This window comes from Ascaphus truei, chromosome 4 (genome assembly GCF_040206685.1).
Source record: "Ascaphus truei isolate aAscTru1 chromosome 4, aAscTru1.hap1, whole genome shotgun sequence".
Classification (NCBI taxonomy): Eukaryota; Metazoa; Chordata; class Amphibia; order Anura; family Ascaphidae; genus Ascaphus; species Ascaphus truei.
In genome coordinates this window covers 409,255,594-409,278,437 of record NC_134486.1, presented here as the reverse complement: position 1 = coordinate 409,278,437, position 22,844 = coordinate 409,255,594, and the positions used below count along the sequence as shown (strand labels likewise).

General features: G+C 45.5%; 1 protein-coding gene across 2 annotated transcripts in view; it reads left to right on the top strand.

The window, feature by feature from the left end:
- Positions 1 to 22,371, top strand: part of CIMIP2C (ciliary microtubule inner protein 2C) — a 41,645-nt gene extending 19,274 nt beyond the window's left edge. Inside the window, exons 2-4 of one of the 2 annotated variants that reach the window (XM_075598735.1) lie at positions 13,917 to 14,190; positions 18,529 to 18,641; positions 21,924 to 22,371. In XM_075598735.1, coding sequence (XP_075454850.1) covers positions 13,917 to 14,190; positions 18,529 to 18,641; positions 21,924 to 21,930 — 394 coding nt within the window. In that variant the 3' untranslated portion in view covers positions 21,931 to 22,371. The remainder of the gene's footprint in view (positions 1 to 13,916; positions 14,191 to 18,528; positions 18,642 to 21,923) is intronic. The other variant, XM_075598736.1, reaches the window with a different exon arrangement.
- The last annotated feature ends 473 nt before the right edge of the window (positions 22,372 to 22,844 follow it).

Sequence of the window (22,844 nt, the reverse complement as noted above, 5' to 3'; positions counted from 1 at the left end):
GCTATATTGTCCTCTCAGGTCTGATTTATTCATTTGCTATCTCAATTCATCCTCATACCCTCCAATACCTGGGAACTCTCCCCACCTACCTCTCTGCCTCCATCCCATTACACCCTCCCTATTGCTCTTTCTGTTTGCCGTTTCCTCACTCTTTCGTAAACTTTTCAATGCTTTCCAACTTCCACACTCTCCTTCTATTCACATTTCCTTGTCTCTCCTCTCCTCCACCTTTGCCAGTGCCCACACACTGCACCACTATTTACAAAACTCTATCCCAGGTACTTCTGCTCACCTCAATAATTCCCACAAATCCTCTTCTCACGTCCTTTCCTCTTTCTCTACTCCTCCTCCTTGCTGCTGGGGATAACTCTCCTAATCCTGGCCCAGATAAACACCAGCTCTTAATCTCACCTCCTCTTCCTTTCCTGCTAAGGGTGTTGACCCATCTAACTTAATACCTATCCCATGACTCCCTTCCTTCTCTCTTCCCTTCTCCTGTGCTCTCTGGAACGTCTGCTCTCTGACAAATTAGACTTTGGTTGTACATTACCTCTTCTGCTCTCACTCTCTTCACCTCTTAGCTCAAACAGAAATCTGGCTCTCACAACATGACTCTGCTGTGGAGGCTGCTGTCTCCTATGGTAGTCTCTCTTTCTTTCATACTCCATGACGTAATGGCCGAGGTGGAAGGCTAGGTCTCCTTCTCTCATGCGGCAGTCTCCATCTGTTTCTTTCTCTTCTTTTGAGGTTCACACTGTCCAGCTTTTCTACCCTCTTTCGCTGCACGTGACAGTCATCTACAGACCGCCGACCTCTACAGCCTCTACCTCCGCCTTTCTCTCTGACTTTAGAATTGTGGATTTCCTTCTTTCTCTCCTGACTCTCCTATCCTTTTAATGGGGGACTTCAACTCTCATACTGATGATCCCTCAGTCTCCTGGGCATCTTGCCTGCTCTATTTAATATCCTGCTTTGGCTTCCACCATCAATGGACCAAGTCATGCACCCACAAAGATGGTCATTACTTTGACCTGGTCGTTACTAAAAACTGTTTCCTATCTGATGTCTCCCCCCTTCTGCTCTCTGACCATCACTTCCTATCATTCCCCACCACTCATTCCCTTCACCCTCCTACATGCCTTACTTGCTACTCTCGAGACCTCCATTCTATTGTCCTCTCTGCTCTGACATCTACCCCAAATGCTAACCTCTCTTCTCTCTCTCCTTCCTCTGAAACAAACTTGTCAACTCCTGCAACTCTATCCTCTCCTCGTCAGCTCTGGCACACCCGTCCCTTTAACCTACAAACACGCTCTCTACGCACTTGCACTCTGTCACGGGAGACCAGGTTTATCAACACCATTTTGTATCGGGATCATTGATTGAGCAAAGCAAGGAGATAAAATAAATTGTAATTTATTTCAGGAAAAGACATACACACAATGTAACACAATTTGCACAGTTAACACACTTACTGGGAACGGGCTAACGAATAAACGTGTCCTTTAAAAGAAATCCACAAAAATTACCTCTGTAGGAGCCCTTTCCAATGACCGGGAGGTACTACATTCTCAAAATCGGGACTTAGAAAATTTTCTGAGTTGAAAATCTTTGCAGCCGGCTCGCGTCTAGTCAGCACAGAGCATGTTTGAATTTGCCGCTGTTGCTTTGGCGCTTGGAATTTGCACTCCTGATTGTCTGTAAGCTTTCTTATGGGTTTCAGTGTCCCATTCACAAACCTCTACAGCCTATCAGAGCATGGGAATTCTCCTGCCAGCCAATCACCGATTTTCCGGTACTGTAAAGCCGGGTGGCAGCTTTTTCATTCTGCAAAGGGGCATGCGCCAACCTGGCACCTCTGCCTCTTTGCATACTGAGCCCACCCGCTGTCATGCTCCACAGAGTCTGGGCTCTGGCAAATGGTGGCCGGATAGCCCTGTGTTAGCCCAGGATGCGGGTACTCAAGCAGAACTGCAGCACCCCTCCTGCTCTAACACCTTGACATTCCTGAGGCTTTCAAGTCCTGACTCCGCACAGACCCATAGGCACCAAGCTTGGTAGCCACCTGGTCCCTCGGAATCCATGACTTGGAAATCCCTAGATAAAGACTGTATCTTGTGTGATAAAAATATGTACAGTAAGTCCCTAGTCTGGTGTCAGGGATGGAGTGAGGGGATATACTGCCTACACTCACTAGTCTCATTCTTGGCACACTCTAGAAATAACTTTTAAACTTTTTACACACAAGCAATCACTTTCAGCTTTATCACATAGCTGGAGCATCCCCTGAACCCCTATACTAGGTTCAGGGTATCTGGGCATGTACCTGGGCATCCCTCCTTATACTAGGGACCTCCCTTTATACTAGGGACCCCCTGTATGGTTGCAGGTATACATTAACCCCTTCATGCCTGTTTACCATGTCTGGATGATGCTGCAGCAGGGATCCTGGCGATGAGTCGCAAGAACTTTTTCAGGGTCACAGTTTGCCCGGAGCAATGTGATTGGCTGCAGCCGAGAATCTCACTCGATTCCCGGATCCAATTCCTGGGGTATCCCCTAACTCTGGAACCCCGATACATAGACACATTCTGTAAAGACTTTCTCCGGCAAACCCACCCTGAAACGTACAGTCTAGAAATCTCCCACCCCAGGAAAGGCAAAAACACAGAAAAAAATGTAATGTCGCATAATTTGCACAGTCACAGTAAGGAATGTCTGACATCTAGGTCCAAGAGCTGACACTCTAGGACCTCAACACACAGATCAGGTGTAACCAAGTGGGCTTAACCTTTATTAGTGAGCCTGGTTAACCCCTTCACAGTCATACAGACATCCTTAACCTATTGGGATTCATACATAGTCATGTGACTATTTTAGCAGGTTGTTGAGTTAAGGAGTGGCCGGTCACCTGACAGGAGTTACTTTGCCTACATTACATTAGCTACATGAAATAAGCTACACAGAATAAGCCACAGCTCACTAGGGCCTTTCCTCAACATAAACCTACCAACTCCCTATTAACCCCCTAAGTAGACAATAGTAATCCCACTAGGGGGGTTACACATATATTAAAATGTCAACATACATGTCCCTTACACTGGCCACAATAATAGAAAAAACACTTTTTCTATATACCCTTGCTAAAGTGTAGCAAGTAAGATACATATGTTACTGTTAATTTAACAACAGATTGAAAGGTAACAGCTCTGCATTTTGCAGTGGGGTTTCCTTTGCTTGATGACTGGTTTCTTTTCCATGGCCCATGAGACAGAGTGTACCAGACCGTCACTTAGGCGATGTTGCTTGGGTGAGGACTCAGCACTGTCCTATCACATTCCCAGGCGGTGCTGCTGGGGATATTCTCTGCTCTGGAACGGAAAAAAAAAACTATTTTCTGTCTGGATGAATTTTTCATCAGGACAGTTACATAATACACGGCTCAGCTGGAGCAAGATAATCTTACAGGCTCACTTACCGAGCCGTTGTATTTAAATTGGAGTTTAACTGTTTGGATTGCTATACCTAGCCGAAGGCACAAGCGGCTCAGCCACTTCTGGTTTTCTCAGTCTGATAGAAATTCCATTATTGAAAATAATAATATCGCTCCAATCAAAAAAACAATGCGACGAGACAAACACATACAGTAGCAAAAAAAAGCAAGTCTTTTCCTCATGAATACATAGCAAATGTATAATGTATAAATGATACCGCAAGACCTACCCCAAACAGGTTAGGTGATAAGGATAACCCAGCTTCAGCACAAAGTGGCTCAACCAGAGGCTTAGTCACAGATGGAGCCACCTGTGCTGAAGCAGGGAAATCATGAAAACCTGACCTATTGGGGGGTCTTGAGGACTGGAGTTGAGAACCCCTGTTTTAACCCATTATGTCCCCTATCGTACTGAAGAGGTTAAGTCATGCAAGCTTCTGTCACTGTTTAAGGTACTGTATTTCTTAAGAAAATGTGATAACAGAAGGCAATCAAACACATTGAATACATTTTCAAACTGAATGTGCTTTTGATTAACCGCAAATTAGGCATATGCTGGGAAAGTAAGATGTTGGGGAAGAATAGTCCTGCATTTCATATGTGGCACCCTTTCCTTAAATGGAGTTCTTATTCCTGCACACAGTGCCAGACTTAGCTTTAGCAGTATCACTGAACGTGTGTAACCCAGAGGGAGTTTCTGTCCGTTCAGCACCTCGCTGGCACTTTGTACTAATCAGTGCTGGGATTGTAATGTGCACAGGAAAAAAAGATCTACGGGAGATAAAAGTCACGCTGAACAGAGACGGTGTGTGCGTTGTGCAGGTACACAAACAGCAACACAACTACTGTATGGTGCTAAACACAGGGGACGCACTTCTTATTGTGCAGCACGGTACCGATCACACATTTGGCGAAAGCAGAACATTAATGCCACCTGCTTTCCTCCCAGCAACCCACTGTTACTATTCCAGGACATTACCCCTTGTCCTACTTACATTGCCAGTTGCTCATCAAGTATTGAGGAGACTTCGGCCCCTACAGTATTGTGAGAAATTGTAACACACCATTAACAATGAATCACTTGAACTGAATGGAAATTCATGTATTACTAATATTAACTGTGCATTAAACATTGATTTAAAATCATATTTGTACCTCTTGTACTGACTCTTGGAGAGGTTACTTGACTACGACTATATTGCGATTTGCTACCACTTACCTCAGCTTTTAATTAACCAAAGTATAGTTCTTCATACAATATATAATATTAGACAAGCTTCAGAAACATTGCAATCTGGGGGTGAGCTTTTGCACCACTTTGTCCTTCATTTTACATATGGGAGAGTTAATTAATATGTTGACGATTGTTCAGCAAAGATAAAATACCCGTGACTGTTTGCATGTCTCAAACAGGCCAATAAACGTTCTTCCTTCACCCCATTGTCACATATCATACAGTGGTTAAGCTGTAGACAAGAATTCTGGGCAGTGAAATACAAATGAGCACCCGGGTGTGTCACCTTTAGCTTCTAATTCACTATTACATCGATTTCCTAGAGCTTTTGCCTGCTACAGCTTACACAACACAGCTTGGGTCATGGAAGTTAAATGCCCATATTTTCTAGGCAGACATATGCCCTATAACACCTTCTGGTGCTGGAAGACACTTTACAGACCATTGACTCGAAGGTACCTTCTGGCAGAAGACAGCTTAGTAAATATGCCCCACAGAATCAGTAGATCTACTCAAAGACAATGTTTGGACTTATACTGTAAGTCTGAGCTTGGCCACTGATTCTGCCGTGGGAACCTGGGTGTGGTTACACACAACACCCACAATTACTGTAGGTTATGGTGGGGAAAACATGAAAAAATCCCTCCACCATACAAACTACAGCAAAGATAACGTACTCACTGGTGTTTAAACGTGTGCTGCCATTTGGGGTGTTACTTCCCTCTCTGCTGATTAAGGTGTTAATCTCAAATCCTCTGCACATTTTCTAATTAGGTCAAACTATGTTTAATTAACTTTTATGTATGCAACATTATTCACCTGTAAGTGAACCACAGATTTCTTGCAATACAAAATAATTCACCAGGGAGTGAAGTATAGGAAGGTTCTCATTGATTCTGAGAACTGCTATTTCTTTATTTACAGCCAGTTTCATGTTTATTTGTTTAATGCTCTCCTCTCTCTGCCGTTACCGAACCCTTCCTATTCCTCCATCTCTTGCTTTTCCCTCCATTGAGGCTCACACTGTCCAGATCTTCTCTCCTCTCCATGTGGCGATCATCTATCGCCCACCTACCTCTACTCATCCCCCTTCTGCCTTTCTCTCTCACTTTGAATCCTGGCTCTCTTTCTTTCTCTCCTCAGACTCCCCTGTTCTTCTCCTTGGGGACTTCAATTGCCACATTGATGACCCCTCTCTCCCTTGGGCTTCCCGCTTTCTCTCTCTAACCTCTTCTTTTGGCCTTCAACAGTGGACTGCAGCCAGCACCCACAAGGATGGCCACTACTTAGACCTGGTTTTCACTAAAAACGTCTCTCTCTCCGATTTCTCCATTTCCCCTTTTCCTCTCTCTGACCATCACCTCATCTCATTCTCTCTATCTCGCTTCTCCCCTTCTCCACCTCCATCTACCCCCCGGTTCTGCAGAAACCTGCGCTCTATTCACTTACCTGACTTTGAGTCCACTTTACACTCCTCCCTCTCCTCTCTCAGCTCTGCTACGGACCCTGACAACCTGGTCATGAACTACAACTCTGCCTTGTCCTCCTCTCTTGATCTACATTCCCCACTTTCTCTCTGCCGCCCTCGCCCTTCTAGCCCTAGACCCTGGCTAAATTCCCACACGCGCATGCTGCGTTCCTCCACTCGTTCCTCTGAACGCCTCTGGAGGAAATCACATACTCTCGCAGACTTCCTTCACTACAAATTTATGCTATCCTGTTTCAACTCTGCCCTCTCGCAAGCTAAACAAGCCTACTTTTCTTCACTAATCAACATGCACAAGTCTAACCCACGCCGACTGTTCTCTGTCTTTGATACTCTAAGCAAACTACCCTCAGCTGCCTCTCCTTCCTCCATCTCTGCTCAGGACTTTGCTGACTATTTTAAGGAAAATTTGGAATCCATACGTCAGAACCTCCCCTCTGTTTCTTCCTCCCATCCTACACCTCTTCCTAACTCTCCTCCTGCCTTCCTTGACTCTTTTTCCACTGTCTCAGAGGAGGATGTGTCACTGTTGATCGCCTCTTCTCCCTCTACCACTTGCTCTCTTGACCCAATTCCCTCCCATCTCCTAAAACCTCTTGCTCCAACTATAATCCCTACGCTCACACACATTTTTAACTCCTCCCTCTACTCTGGAACCTTTCCATCCTCCTTCAAACATGCAACAGTTATACCATTACTCAAAAACAGCAAGCTTGACCCTTTCTGTTTTCTAACTATCGACCTGTCTCCCTCCTGCCTTTTGCCTCTAAACTCCTTGAACGTCTTGTATTCTCTCGCTTCCTCCATTTTCTCAACACCTATTCTTTACTAGACCCTCTACAATCTGGCTTCCGCACTGCTCACTCCACAGAATCAGCCCTCACTAAAATAACTGACGACCTCCATGCTGCCAAAGACAGAGGTCATTACACTCTGCTCATATTACTCGACCTCTCTGCAGCATTTGACATCGTGGACCACCGTCTTCTCCTTCACATTCTCCATACTCTTGGTATTCGGAACAAAGCTCTATCCTGGATCTCATCCTAGCTATCCCATCGTACTTTCAGTGTCTCTTCTGCTAACACCTCCTCTTCCTCTATTGATCTCTCTGTGGGGGTACCCCAGAACTCTGTCCTGGGACCTCTTCTCTTTTCTCTGTACACACTCTATCTAGGTGACCTAATAATATATTTTGGGTTTAAATATCACCTCTATGCTGATGACACACAAATGTACTTTTCAACATCCGACCTTACACCTGCTGTACAAACCAAAGTTTCTGAATGTCTCTCTGCTATATCATCCTGGATGGCCCTCCGCCACCTTAAACTCAAATGGCTAAAACAGAGCTCCTCATACTTCCTCCCAAACTGTAAGGATTATGGAGCCACGCCGTTCACGGCGTGTCTCCCACTTACCTGCTGCCCCATCTGACATCCTCGTGGCTCGCATGGACGCCGGAGACAAGCGCGTGAGTTCCTGTGTAGAGCGCGCGCGCGCGCACGTCCTTCTTCCTCTTCTGCCCTCGGATCAGGGCGTGGGGCCGCGCACGCAGCCGCGGGGGCGCTGCTACACGGAGGCGCGGCCACACGGAGGCGCAACCGCCTCTTAAAGGTACAGTCAACCAAACTGTTGCTGCAATTGAATGCAGTCAGATTGCTGCCCTTTATGCCTCATCTCCTGGGACTCATGAGGGACCTATCCCTGCTGCAGCTGGCTCCTTCTACACACCCCTTTATGGCTGCAATGCTATTGGACCCTCTCTCCTTTATATACCTGCCAAAATCACTGGTTCTTTGGCTGAGCATAGTTCCAGTTGTCCTTACCATTCTCTGCCTCCCTAGTTCTATTTTGCAGACCTCCTCGTGAACCAAACCGGCTTCCGCTACGTCTTCCTGTACCTCTGGCATCCCGAACTCGGCACACGGCTACACGACTCTCCGCACCTCTGGCATCCCGATCCTGGCTTACGGTAAACGACAACGTCCCTCTCTCTAACCCTGGATTTGGCAAACGGCACTCTCTACCAACCGTACCTCTCCTGCCCCGATACGGAATCCCCGACCAATCTACTTTCAAGACGTGTCCTCGTGGCTGTGGGTGGCGTTCCAACCTTCCCACCTCAGCACCGTGGTCCCGTCTCGTTTGTGGTGAGCACATCCTAACACAAACCTGACCCTACTACCTCTTTCCACATTACTGTTGGAACTACGATCATTCACCCAGTAGCCCAAGCACGCTGCCTAGGGGTCACACTCGACTCCTCTCTCACATTCGCCCCTCACATTCAAAACGTATCTAAAACCTGTCGCTTTTTCCTCCGCAATATAACAAAGATACGCCCTTTCCTCTGTTGCTCGACTGCTAAAACTCTGACTCAGGCCCTCATTCTCTCCCATCTTGATTACTTGATTACTTACTTACCTTCCTGCCTCTCACCTGTCTCCCCTACAATCTATCCTAAACGCTGCTGCCAGAATCACTCTACTCTTTCCTAGATCTGTCTCAGCATCTCCCCTCATGAAATCCCTCTCCTGGCTTCCGATCAAATCCCGCATCTCACACTCCATTCTTTTCCTCACTTTTAAAGCTTTACACTCTTCTGCCCCTCCTTACATCTCAGCCCTAATTTCTCGTTATGCACCATCCAGACTCTTGCGCTCTTCTCAAGGATGTCTTCTTTCTACCCTCTTTGTATCTAAAGCCCTCTCCCGCCTTAAATTTTTTCCACTGACTGCCCCACACCTCTGGAATGCCCTTCCCCTCAGTACCCGACAAGCACCCTCTCTATCCACCTTTAAGACCCACCTTAAGACACACTTGCTTAAAGAAGCATATGAATAGCACTGTGGATATTCTGAACACATGATACATAAAGCTTGGCCCCCTGCAGACGCACTTACCAGAACTCCCTCCTACTGTCTCTGTACGTTCTCCCTACCTACCAATTAGACTGTAAGCTCCTCGGGGTAGGGACTCCTCTTCCTTAATGTTACTTTTATGTCTAAAGCACTTATTCCCATGATCTGTTATTTATATTATCTGTTATTTATTTCATTACCACGTGTATTACTACTGTGAAGCGCTATGTACATTAATGGCGCTACATAAATAAAGACATACAATACATACAATACAGTACAATAATAGGACGATGTAATCTTGTATTCCTAATATGTCTCATGGGAAACACAGTACAAGGTTTAAATTAATGGAGAGCAGAGATCTTAACAAATGAGGACTGGAATCAGTGAGATTTGGGAGTTGCGGCCCAAACATTGTGTAATACTTATTTTTATTAGGTGAGACTCTATTAAAGTCTACAAGATTGCTGATGTAAAACAAATGTATTGATAATGACTCCAAATCATTGGGAGTCACGGAAAATGAGTGCGAGTCGGCAGGTGTGGGAGAGGCGAGATGGATGTTGTTATGATGTGTCCTTCCCACACCTGCTACATTTTGTAGCTATGATATTTTAACATGCCCCCTCTCCAGGGTGTGACCCGGACACTCCAGGTTTTGGGCACTTACCTCCGGGCTCAGGGTGTAGCCTGTCAATCTCCGGGTGGCGGCGGGGTGCGGCGGCGGCTCCGGCATTCTCCTGCATCTCCCCCTTCAACTCCAGTAAACATGGCTGTCAAATGACGCTGCGTTGCCACGACAACGGGACGCTACGTGACATCATGACCCTGCGCGGGATCACGTTGCCATGTTCATAGGAGTTGGAGGGGGAGTTGCAGGAAAATGCCGGGAGACACCGCCGCAACTAGCCGCACCGGGAAAGAGATTTTTTTTTACATATTTCTCCGGTAGAAGGTGGCAACCCTGGCTACAATACAACTTCATTTAAATTCAGCTTTTCTGTCGGTAACCAGGGCTAGCCAAACCCAAGGTTATTGTGGCTATAACAAAGTGATAAGAAATCCTTCCACAATACAAAGGAAATTAATACAAGCCGATACAGATATAGGACGGGGACTCTTTGCACATGGAGGGTATTCTGACAGCACAGTTATTTGTGATGGTGCTTCAAATATTATACATAAATAATTAGTGTAATGTATTACTTGCAAATATAGGAGACGTCTGAGGTTTTTATCATGTTCGATGCTACTTGTGTCCTTTTATGATGAACTGTGAGCAGCCTGATTCTACTACAACTTCTAATCTGGCATAAAGTCTCCTAAAATGTCCCGTGATTCCCAAATACAGGTAAACCCCATTATAACGCGCCTCGCTATACCGCGATTCGGTTATAACGCGGTTTTCCCGTGGCTCACGTTTAAAAAAAAAAAAAAAAAAAATTTAAAAATTTTTTAAAATTTTTTTTTTTTTTGCACACTGCACACACTCACTGCACACACACTGCTCATTGCTCACACTGCACACACTGCACACACTGCACACACACTGCACACACACTGCTCACACTGACACACACTGCACACTGCACACTGCACGCACACTGCTCACACTGACACACACTGCTCACACTGACACACACTGCACAGACACTGCTCATTGCTCACACTGCACACACTGACACACTGCTCATTTCTCACACTGACACACACTGCACACTGCTCACACTGACACACACTGCACACACACTGCTCACACTGACACACACTGCTCACACACACACACACAGCAAGGTAACCCAACCTCTGTGGTGCCTCTTCAACATTAACCCCCTCACAGCAAGGGGAAAGGGTGTCCGAGCGTCCGGTGTGTCCCCCTCCCCTCTAGGTTGGTGTTACGGCCCGGGGCGGGGGGTGGGACGTCATTATGCTGTGGGGGGGGGGGCGGGGCCCTGCGCTGCGGCTGAGTGGCAGGACGACCCTACGCTACGGCGGGCCCTGTACTGCTGCGCGAGGGCCCTGTTCTGCGGCGGGGGGGGGGGGGTTAGCGGTCTTCCGGAGACTGTGCTTACCTGTCTCCAAAGCAGCACATCCCGACAGCGATCACTTTAGGAAACTTATGCAGGCACCCCTCACGTTCGCCGTGCGCGTGCGCATGCGCCGTGCGGCTCGTGAGGTGTGGATGTTGCCTGCCAGTTCCCTCTGCTCCTCCTGAAGCGGGGACCGGAGGGGCATCCCCCCTCCCATCCCGCGGCCTGTCACGCGGTGACAGGGGGAAGCGGAGACCGGAGGGACATCCCCGCTCCCATCTCCTGTCCCGCGGCCTGTCCCGCGGTGACAGGGGGAAGTGGGGACCAGAGGGACATCCCCGCTCCCATCTCCTGTCCCGCGGCCTGTCCTGCGGTGACAGGGGGAAGCGGGGACCAGAGGGACATCCCCGCTCCCATCTCCTGTCCCGCGGGATGAATATGCGCTAAAGCGGCGGCCATTTTTTTCCCCCGCGACCCCGTTAGTAATGCGGTGGTCTCGGGGTGGACCCGAGGACCGCGTTATAACGGGGTTTACCTGTACTTATTAAAATGACATATACTGTAGATGCATCACACATGCCAGAATGGGTGGCTTTCATTGGACATAGTCTGACATTAATCTTCTGCTTAAGGATGGGGCAGTGGCCTGGTTTTATGTACCTGCTGTGTAAATGGGACGTACAGCACTGTCTGTGCAATAACAGCTTATGTTTCAAAGAATACAGACCTAGAAATGTGTTTAAACCCGATTTGTCACCCTGGCTCCTACAGCAACATTATCTTCTGTAGAAGACTGTGACGATCGGTTTAAACAAGTTTACACTTAATTTACTGAAATGTAATTCTAATTATCACTAAGACACCGTGCTTCATACTCAGGTATACTGTATGTTGCATTGAAAAACAGGCTAGTTGGTTACTTCCAATGATAACCAAGCGACTGAGCCACTGATACGGGCAGTGGTGCTGAAGCTGGGATATGCTTCAAACCTGACCTGTTGCGGGTCTTGAGGACGGGAGCTGAGCACCCCTAGTTTAAGGCGCCTGTGCTGAACCAGGGATATCTTTTAAACCTGACCTGTTGGGGGTCTTGAGGATGGGAGTTGGGAATAACTGGTCTAGTAAATTGTTTTAAACATGTTACACTTTAGTCAGACTGTCCATTCATATGGACGTTTGAAGGAGACACAGGACACGCGTGTTTTAGTGCAAGGACATAGGATCTGATTCAACCCTTTATAATGACGATCAGATTACTCCTCCTGTTGACATGTTCCAGATCAGAAAGGGGTGCAGAAGGAGAACAATGGAAGCAAAGTATCTTGCAACTTTTTTTCTCCCTTTAATACAGTCTTTATTTATTTATTTATAAAATATTTTACCAGGAAGTAATACATTGAGAGTTACCTCTCGTTTTCAAGTATGTCCTGGGCACAGAGTTATGATGACACATACATGTTTACAAATACAGTTACATAAATGCGCATCAATACAATCCACACAATGATAAGTAATGAACTAAGTTGCCGATCAATCCGGTCTCCTGTGATTGATCGGCGAATATTCAGCTCGGGGGTTCACTAACTTGCTGTCAGTGCCGCAGAAGAGGACCCACGATGCAAAGTTCTGTGGGGAAGATCATGTAACCAGGCAGTCACTAGATACAATTGATGCACTGCTAGAGAGAGGGCTGGGCTCAAAAAGGGGTGTGCCAGAGCCTGTTTCAGAAGAGGAAGGGTATGTGACTTTGTAAATAATTGATATAGAAAAAAAATGCTTGTTACATTATAATACATTAAAAATGTCATTCCCAGTGGTACAAAAAAAAGGTTACAAGTATTTTCTCATACAGTTAGAGCTGATTTATTTAAAAAAAAAATCATGTAGGATATTACTTGGTCTGCAGCTTTAACTGATAGTATACGGACCGTAAAGCTCATTAGCATCTCAGTAATATTTCTGAAAAAGCGCACTGAGGAGGTTCTGAGAATTGTGCATTGTTTGTATTCATGATCAGAAATATTCCCGAGATGTGTCTTCCACGCTGACTAAATTAGCTCAGCAAAAGGAGGTTTAAAAATCAATTGAGAACTAATTACAATGTAATCCCAAGACGATAACTTCTTTCTGTTCTGAATGCGGGGAAACCAAACTGTCTCAACTCGGGTCTTTCCGTTCGCTGAAAACAAGTTTTGTTAATTTAAAAAACTGATTACACGGAATATTAAATAAACGTTACCATTGTAGTAATTAAACTTGCTTTATTTCTCTAGAACACTTACTCAGGTTCACATTCACTGCAGTGTCACCCATAGACTGCGCCTTATGAGGGAGGCTGTTCATTTTGAGACATTTAACCCTTTCGTTGCTTTGCTTATTGATGAATAATATTGCCTGTACAGTATGTTTGAATCCTGAAAGTCTCCAATACAACATATTACAAAGAGAGTCTCTAAAACCATAGAGTGATCACCTTGTTCTACAGGCTGTATTCATGTATTTTTTTTTTTGCTAAAATACATCAATCTTAAAAGTATTCAGTACTTAACCTGTCGTAAGACTTACCATGCCAGAAAGGTACTGTAACTTTTAAGTTATGGCAAACGCCAAAAAGGTGCTATCCTCCAGTTCCTGACCTGATGCCAGCTCTGGGTGAGATGTGGCACATAATTATCCTTTTGTGCCATCGGAACCAAAAACAAAAAGGTAGTATGCTTGTTGTCATCCGGATTTTATAATTGCTATACTGGCAGCCCCATCTGAAATCTAGGTTTGATGTAAGCCATGATCATCTTCTGTTGTGCAGGTATCGCGGACATGTGCCAACCGCATCATTTACCCACGGTGATACGTACGGGAACACCACAGCGCGCTGTTTCCAGGATTTCCGCTCCGCGGTTCTGAATTCCAGCCAGAGCCCTTACTGTAAGGGCGGTCAGTTTCCCACAAGCTACTCCAGTGACCCAGCATTGGTGTTAAGCAGCAGGTCTCGGGGCTGGGACCGGTGGCTGCATAGTCCAAACTGGTCCAGATATAACGTGGATTTCAACCGAACCGACGAGCTGAAGCACTTTAAAAAGGTCAGGGATGTTCTTTATTGTCGCACCTCTGCCATAACCTTTACCACTTAGTGCAGAGGCGTGAAACAGTGTAAGAACCGTGCGTTATTTTCACAATGGTTTTACACTTAACTCTATGTCCCTTTAAAAAGGAATCCCTGTTGTAGGGTATGATTTTTCTGATACATTATATGTGTGCATTTTAAAATGTACATAGTTCTATACATATAGGTATATGAGGGCCGGTGCAGGGTATTTGGCGGTCTGGGAGGACTTTCAGCTTGCACGCTCCCCTCCACACACACAATTCCCTTTCAGATTTTTTTTTCTATTTAACTGAAAAATGTAAATGTTATATTGTACCTAATATATATTTTTATAACATTCATACACACTCCCCCCCCCCCCCACTCTCCCTGTCATTCTCTCTCCCCCTCTCTCCATCATTTTCTTTCACCCCTCGCTCCCTGACACTCACCTTCTCTCCCTCCCCCTTTGCTCCCCCTTCTCTCTGTCATTCTCCCCCCTTCCCTCTGTCATTCTCCTCCCCTCTCTCTGTCATTCTCTCCCCCCTCTTCTCTCTGTCATTCTCTCCCCCTTCTTCTCTCTGTCATTCTCCCCCCTTCTCTCTGTCATTCTCCTCCCCTCTCTCTGTCATTCTCTCCCCCCTCTTCTCTCTGTCATTCTCTCCCCCTTCTTCTCTCTGTCATTCTCCCCCATATGTAATCATATATTGTAGTATCATTCTGAACACATTGTTTATGAAAACGTTGCCCCTTTAATATTTTGTCCTTTTTCAAAAGATCAGTATATGTCGCTAACATAAGCAGGTGGGCTGTAAAATGAAGCCATGTCATGGTGTGGGGAGCAAAATATGGCATTTCAGTGGTAATAACTTTTTAATCAATGATATTACATTGAAGTCTATGAGATACTGATGTTATCTCTGTGACACTCACAGAACATCAGTGAGAGATGACATGCCTGGAAAAGCAAATAGTCATATACTGTATTAAAGCTGTATTGTGTATAGTGAATCTGTATGTCTTCCACAGGTCCCCAACCCCGCTTCATTACCTCACTGTCACATGTCATAGAGTAGTTAAACTGCAAATAGGAATTTTGGGTAATAACATGCAAATGAGGATGTGTCTCTTTTTAGTTTCCTATCTCTCTAAGGCCCAGATCCACAAAAGGGTGTGAAGCATTAGCACGCCTGTGACGGGCAAGGGTAACCAGGCTATACAATAAAGGTTACGCCCATCTAATTACCCTTGGGCCCCGTGAGTCCCTGGCAGCTACCTACACCATTAGCCAGGGGCCAGGTATCATTGCATGTAAAAGTTGGTGACCTCTGCTTTTCCACTTTCCATTTCCCCTTTACCCCAGACTCATGAAACTTTCTCGGTGTAAGTTTTAGGTGGGATATTCGGGCAGAAATACAGCTCAACCCCGCTACAATGCGGATCAGCTTATAACGCAGTCTGAAAGTGGCTCCCGATTTATAAACATCTCCAATGGTTTTTTTTATAACATTCAATGCTTTATTTTATTTTTATAATAATTTTAATTTATAAATTATTATTTTATTTATTTTATAACTTATAAATTGTTATATAAAATAATAATTTATAAATTATACCATACCATGCAGGAATTGAACCATGGCCCTTCATATGCTAATAGCAATTCTCTAGCTGCTACACTACAGGGTTGGTATGATGACTATAAACACACTTAGATGTTAAGTGTGTTTATAGAGTCAGATTTATCACACCAACCCTGTAGTGTAGCAGCTAGATAATTGCTACTAGCATATGAAGGGTCATGGGTTAAATTACTGCATGTGTATTATATAAAATGTATTCACTGTTGGGCTGTCATTGGTCAGAGAAGGGACGCTGATCGTGGTGGCCATTTCACGATCTCGGTTATAACGTGATCCCGGTTATAATGCAGTCTCATTATGTGGACCTCGAGCACTGCGTTATAACAGGGTTCAGCTGTACAATTATTTTGTTTTCAGGAGTTCTGGGCCTAGAGCTACCGGTAGTCCCCTTATTCTCCCCGGCGAACAGGCATGATTTGCCGGTGTGTGGGGTGAATTACACCAGGGCTGTCCAGTGTCCCCCACACTCCTGGTTTTCGAGCCCAGATATCACAGTCTTATTTCCATTACAGCTATGAGTCTCCCCAAGGTCCCCTGTGTATTAAAATATGTTTTATTGTGTTTTATACATTTCTTATCAGTCTCTATGCAGTCAGCCTGGGCATCTGCTTAAGGTGCCAGCATGTCTGCATAGGGTCCGTAGTTCAAAATGGAGAGGATGTTCAGAGGTGAGAAAACCATTTGGTAGGCGAGGAAGGGTGATTTTCCAGGTTCAGAGAACAAAGGGCATCCTGGGGGGACACCTTTTGAGTCTCCTAGACTTGGCGGAGCCTGCCCAGTGGGTGGCAATGAGTTAGCCGGGGGAGATACAGCTCGTAAGCGCATCTCCCATTGGCTAATTCATATTTCCCGCTCACCCAGTCTTTCGAGCCAGCTTGGCACGCCTCCTCCTCTGACATCAGCCAAGAGACGAGCTCCTGTTTCTATTGGCTAGTGGGATAGGGTTCCCATGCTCTGATTGGTCGCTCCTCCTACCTTCATGTTAAGGATATCTTAGCGGAGTATATGTAAGGGGACGGACAAGGCAGAGAACATGACCATCCAGTGACTTGTGTCGATGAAGCTAGGGCGGGCTTTTCAAAGTTGCTCTGTTGCAAATAGCAGAGCAACCGGCTTTGTTTTGAAGCTTGGAAAGTCTGCCTTACAGAGACTCAGTCCCGTCTTTTGCGGCTAAGTTTCATCAAATCGGACGTAGTGGTCGCGGCTAGGATTTCAAGCCGAAAAGAGAACCAGGAGAGCCGGGTGGATATCCCGGTCAGGGTAAGCCTACCTAAGCAGGCACCCTGCACCTAGCAGAACCTAGATTTCTCCCCCAGACCCCCTGTAAGGGTGCTTTTATCTGTATATTGTGTCATTTTTCGTGTTGTACCCGGGTTAACTGAAATAAACTACATTTTGTTTCTACTACCTTGTTTTGCCTAGTGCATGATCCCGGTACAAATATAAATAGGTGTTAAAAGTCCTGGTCTCCCGTGACACCGCCTTTACTCCGAAACACAGGAAGGAGAGCAAAGGCCTGCTAAAGCTGAGCCCCCTTTTGTGGGTCTGAGCCTAAATGAGAATGTTTCCCTAGAGCTTTGATGTGTGGCACAGTCTGTACAGCCGAGGCTCGGGAGGGATGTTGTTGGATCTCCCAGGAGGGATGGTGTTGGATCCCCCAGGAGGGATGGTGTTGGATCCCCCAGGAGGGATGGTGTTGGATCCCCCAGGAGGGATGGTGTTGGATCTCCCAGGACGGATGGTGTTGGATCCCCCAGGAGGGATGGTGTTGGATCCCCCAGGAGGGATGGTGTTGGATCTCCCAGGACGGATGGTGTTGGATCCCCCAGGAGGGATGGTGTTGGATCCCCCAGGAGGCATGGTGTTGGATCCCCCAGGAGGGATGGTGTTGGATTCCCCAGGAGGGATGGTGTTGGATCCCCCAGGAGGGATGGTGTTGGATCCCCCAGGAGGGATGGTGTTGGATTCCCCAGGAGGGATGGTGTTGGATCCCCCAGGAGGGATGGTGTTGGGTCCCCCAGGAGGGATGGTGTTGGATCCCCCAGGAGGGATGGTGTTGGATCCCCCAGGAGGGATGGTGTTGGATCCCCCAGGAGGGATGGTGTTGGATCCCCCAGGAGGGATGGTGTTGGATCCCCCAGGAGGGATGGTGTTGGATCCCAGGTTGGGTCTGGTGCCTAGTTATTGTAAATCTGGTACCTGACACAGCACAGTTATAGGGGGGGGGGGGGGGAAGTTTTACTATACAAGGTAAAACAAAGTCAAATACCCCTGTGTTGCATGTGCTTGTCTTCTACATGTCCCCCAAATCTGCTTCTTTCCCCTGACTGAATTGTTAAGCAGCAGATAAGGTTCCAGGGAACGACATACACTAAATGGGTCACTATTTAGCTATTTTAAACATGGATGTTTTCCTAGACCAGGGGTAGGCAACTCCAAGGGCCACCAACAGATCAGGTTTTCAGGATATCCCTGCTTCAGCATAGGTGGCTCAATCAGTCACTCAGTTGAAGACTGCACTACCTGTGCTGAAGCAGGGATATTCTGAAAGCCTAACCTCAATGATCCACCTCCAGCTAATCAACTAGAAGCCATCACTAATTACTAGAAGGTTAGTATCTCTTCACTGAAGGAACGAGTGTACCCTGCAAACAGCACTGTCATGTACCTCTTGTCTGCTTGGGTAACAGATTTATGAACAGCATCGGGAGCATTACAGGGACAAAACTGGAACTGTGCATCAGGTGCCCCACTTTAACCTACCCGTGAAGAATAAGGAGACTTACCCACTCCCCCAGCAACTGTGAGTATACACAGGGATAGCAAAACAGATGTGATAGAAACCTACCTACAGAATACGGACAGCGGTGCATAAAAGCCGTGATATAAACTTATTTTTAACAATTCAGTTCTGGAGCGTTTTACCTCACACCTTTCGGCTGTGCATATTTAACAGGTAATGTGCCACTCTGTTGGGTCATGTTCCTATTCAATACCAGATATAGCTATGGTGCTATTTCTGCGAATGTATAAGAGCAGAAGGAAAGTATCAATCTGCTACCCTCATTGGATGTAGCTCAGCACCTTCAGCTAATAAGAGCAGCTTGGCCACTGATTACAGGCTTACTACAGATGCAGCACCGAGTATCCGAACACTGCTTTGAAAAATCTGGGGCAATCTCCCAGTAATGCTGCAACATTTCTGTGACATTTGTGCAGAAAGACAATGGCCCATCGGATTAACACAGCAGGGATCCCTGGCCAGTTTGAATGGGACTGCCAGGGACCCCCGCTGTGTTAATCCGATGGGCCATTAGACTGTCTCCAGAAATGTCACAGAAATGTTGCAGAATTACTGGGAGATTGCCCCAGATTTTCCCAGACAAGTGTTCGGATACTCGTGGCTGCACCTGTACATGTACAATGAAAAGCTGATATGATCAATGTATTTATCACAGAGATTGCGCTGTATCACAACTCCTGCTGGGCTTGTCCATACCAATACATATAAAACTAAACATGTTGTTAAAATGCTTCCATAAAAGACAATGTGTTTGCTTTGTGTTATACTGGGGGAAATAGGAGTGTGTCAGGTTGTGATGAGCAAACACACAATGCAAATATGAGCTGTGCATCTAGCACCCACTGCCCACGTACAACCCCCCTTTGTTCAGCTGTCATTCAGTATGAATTCCCAATCACCAAGACAGCACATTATTTTCAGCGCTTCTCAGAGCTGCAGTATTTTGTTAATTTGCAGCCAAATTGTAACTAATAGGAATTACTTAAAGACGTTACGGCATTAAATGCTGCGAGGGTTAACGTTTGTAATGTATGTACCAGAATTATTTGTAACCCTTTGCAATGTGTTTGTCCATCAGGCTGCACAGGGGCGTAGGGCCAAATTGACTAAGTGATGCTACTCCTTCAAGCACCGTTAGACACCTCATTGCCTATTCACTACAATGAGCACTAAGGTGACATCTGATGCAGGAAGGGATCAAAATTCACTTGTTAATTTATGAGGATGTATCTTTATAGTCCCACTATCCTAAAGGAGAAAGATTTCATGACGGAGGATTTGATACATTATCTGTGTTCTATCTCTTTCTTTCATTTGAGGCCAGTAGGTTCTTAGATAAACACTGCAGTATGACAAACTAATGGCAACTGACATATTTAACTATCTGTGTCGCCACAAAGGTCCCCGTGGAATAATATTTCCACATTTAGCTCTTACACAAAGCACAGAAGTGGAAATGTGATTAAAGTCCATTCTCTGTGAAAAGATATATTCATATTGTTCAAGTCCGCAAATGTTCCCTCTTCATAGTAACTCCATCACACAGACCCTGGCCCTATATCCCACTTTGTTTCAGTGTTGTACAGATGTAACTGCTATTGGACCTGCTGGCGCGCTCACGCAGGTGACATCACGCATTAGCCCCACCCATTTCTCGTGCACGGCTGATTGAGAACCAGGCCAACCCTAGGATCACAGAGGGTCTAATGTTTTACAGCAGATAGAAAAATGGACACATTCTATGGCGTTTTTCCCCGTTCTCCCTTTGGTGCATTGTGTATGTCCCTCTGTAACGCGCCAGCACGAGTAGTAACGTTGGCTATCTCTGAACCTGCCTTAAACCCACAGTTACAACCAATAATGGTGTCAAGCCTCACTGTGGATCATCCAGTAGCGCTTGTGGACGTTAGTGAGATAATGCATCTTACAGAGTACGCTTTTTGAGGGGTGGGGGGGGGGGTCTAATATTAATTTTGAGTCACTATACTTTGAGTGAAACATCTTAATTGATGAGAAGTGCATAATCCGTCTCCATCTTTGCTACAAATACGTTTTCAAATACAGACGTAGCAAGACTTACGCTCCCTGTGGCTGCGAAGAAAAATGTGGCCGAACGCAGCCCGATCGCAACACCCTCCCCCCCCCCCCCCCACGCGGCCACAAAGACAGTAACGCCTGTGGCCCAGAAGGAAGCGTGGTCCTGCTTCTGAGCAAAAAAGTGCAAAAACGCTCCACCATACAGTGTACAGCAAATAAAAATACTGCCTGATAAGAGCACATTCACATGTCTAAGACAGTCCACAAACCTGCCCTTCCCCATCATCTCTTAGCATACAATGCTTCCACTGCAACCAGGGATTCTGGGTAATGACATGCAAACGAGCACTCATAGTGTGTCACTTTTTGCTTCTTGTCCATTGTTACATGGACTCCTATAAGCAGAACCAGTAACCACCCTCCCGCTGTGCTGAAAAGCTGTGTAATGTGACAGGCATAGGCTTACAGGGGTCCATGTTAGAATAGGAATATATGCTGTTGACATACCGTATGTTCTCAAGTATCTTACCTATGTAAATGTGAGAAACAAACATCCCCATACATTTAATGCAAACAGCTGGAACCTACACAAGTGAGGATAACCGGTAGCTTTAATAATTGTAAATGGCTTCTTTTGTTTTAAATATGTGGTTACATTCTTTGTTTACAGTATATTTTATTATACCTTGTTCTTGATATACGGCCCCAATACGCACACTTGAGATTGATGGACAGCACCTACTGTACTGTTTAATTATACATTTGTGTCTTGTTCATTCTGCATCTGTTATATTTTGTCTTGATGTATATCGGGTGATGCTTTCTTGGAAAGGTTCAATATATATATAATGGAGCCTCAGCTGGTTCAGTCACATCTTCCAGCTCTGAGAAATGTCCGAGCACCTGAATAGTGATGCTTTAATATGGACTTTGAGCTAATGCTCAAGTCAAGAAGATAGCAGAATTGCAACCTAACACAACTACCACAATGTAGTTATACTGTATAAACCTCCTAAACTGATACATCCATTTACTGCCAGCAATGTTTCCGAACAAAATTGGTTAAAACAAGCACTGTATGAAGATGTCCTTTTAATCTTGGAGTCAAGTAGTAACCCTGTGTCCATACACTGACTCTCATTGAGTTGTTGGCGCCTCTGATAGTGAGGGGTTAATGTATAGGTTTACCGTGTGATTGTTGGATTTCAGGTAATTAATGTTTTATTCTTCAACTTTTCTTTTTAGGTTTTGACCTCCCCGGCTCCCGCCTTACTTGGAATGTTCCAATGACACACCCATGCAAATCTAATAAACCTGGTGCCCCCATGCCGGCAGCAATGGAGTACTGTGTGTTTCCTCACAATCATTGCTGAAACAGTGTGCAGAGCAAATAATCTATTGCAGAGAGTCAGTCAGGAAGGTTCTTAGTGACTTCACTTAATTTTACCCTGGAACTTATCAAGCTCCGATGCAGGGTAACACACCCCATCCAGCGTTAACTGCCATTCAAGTCAATGGCATTCACCATCACAACGAGGCGTGAAACCCCGCATCGGAGCTTGAGGCATTTGCACCCCAGAAAGCATAGCTTAGCATATATATTTTTCCAAGTAAATAGAAATGCATTTTGATGATACGTGTAATTATGTTCACACTATAATAATTTTTTGTTCAAATAAACATCTTTCCTTGAGATTTGCGGTTGTAAATTAGTTCTGTGTACTTACAAATGTCAGAAGGGAACACTGAAAGATTGCGGCAGCTTTACACTGGATCGTGGAAAAGCTTTACCGATGTGAATGAAAACAAGCAAGTTTATAAAATCTACTACTAAATATACACGGTTACTGTTTAACCATCAAAAAACAGGAGTCACCCATACCCTAAAAATAGAGGATCAAAATAGTGCAATGAAAGTCATTTTAATGACACAAGTCATCATAGCATCCAACGTTTCAGTGCATACAGATGCAGCGGCCGTTATTCGAACACCGCACGGTGTATACCTCGGAATACCCATGTGATGGTGCGCGATTTCTTCCAACCGTACCGCCTTAGACGCGTGTTGACTCAGGTTTTTATCGGGTTCAGAATATTGCATTTTGGCGCAGTCTGCAATACCGTCGAGAAACTCAAGTGGGCGATCGCGAGTTGTTGTCTTAAAAA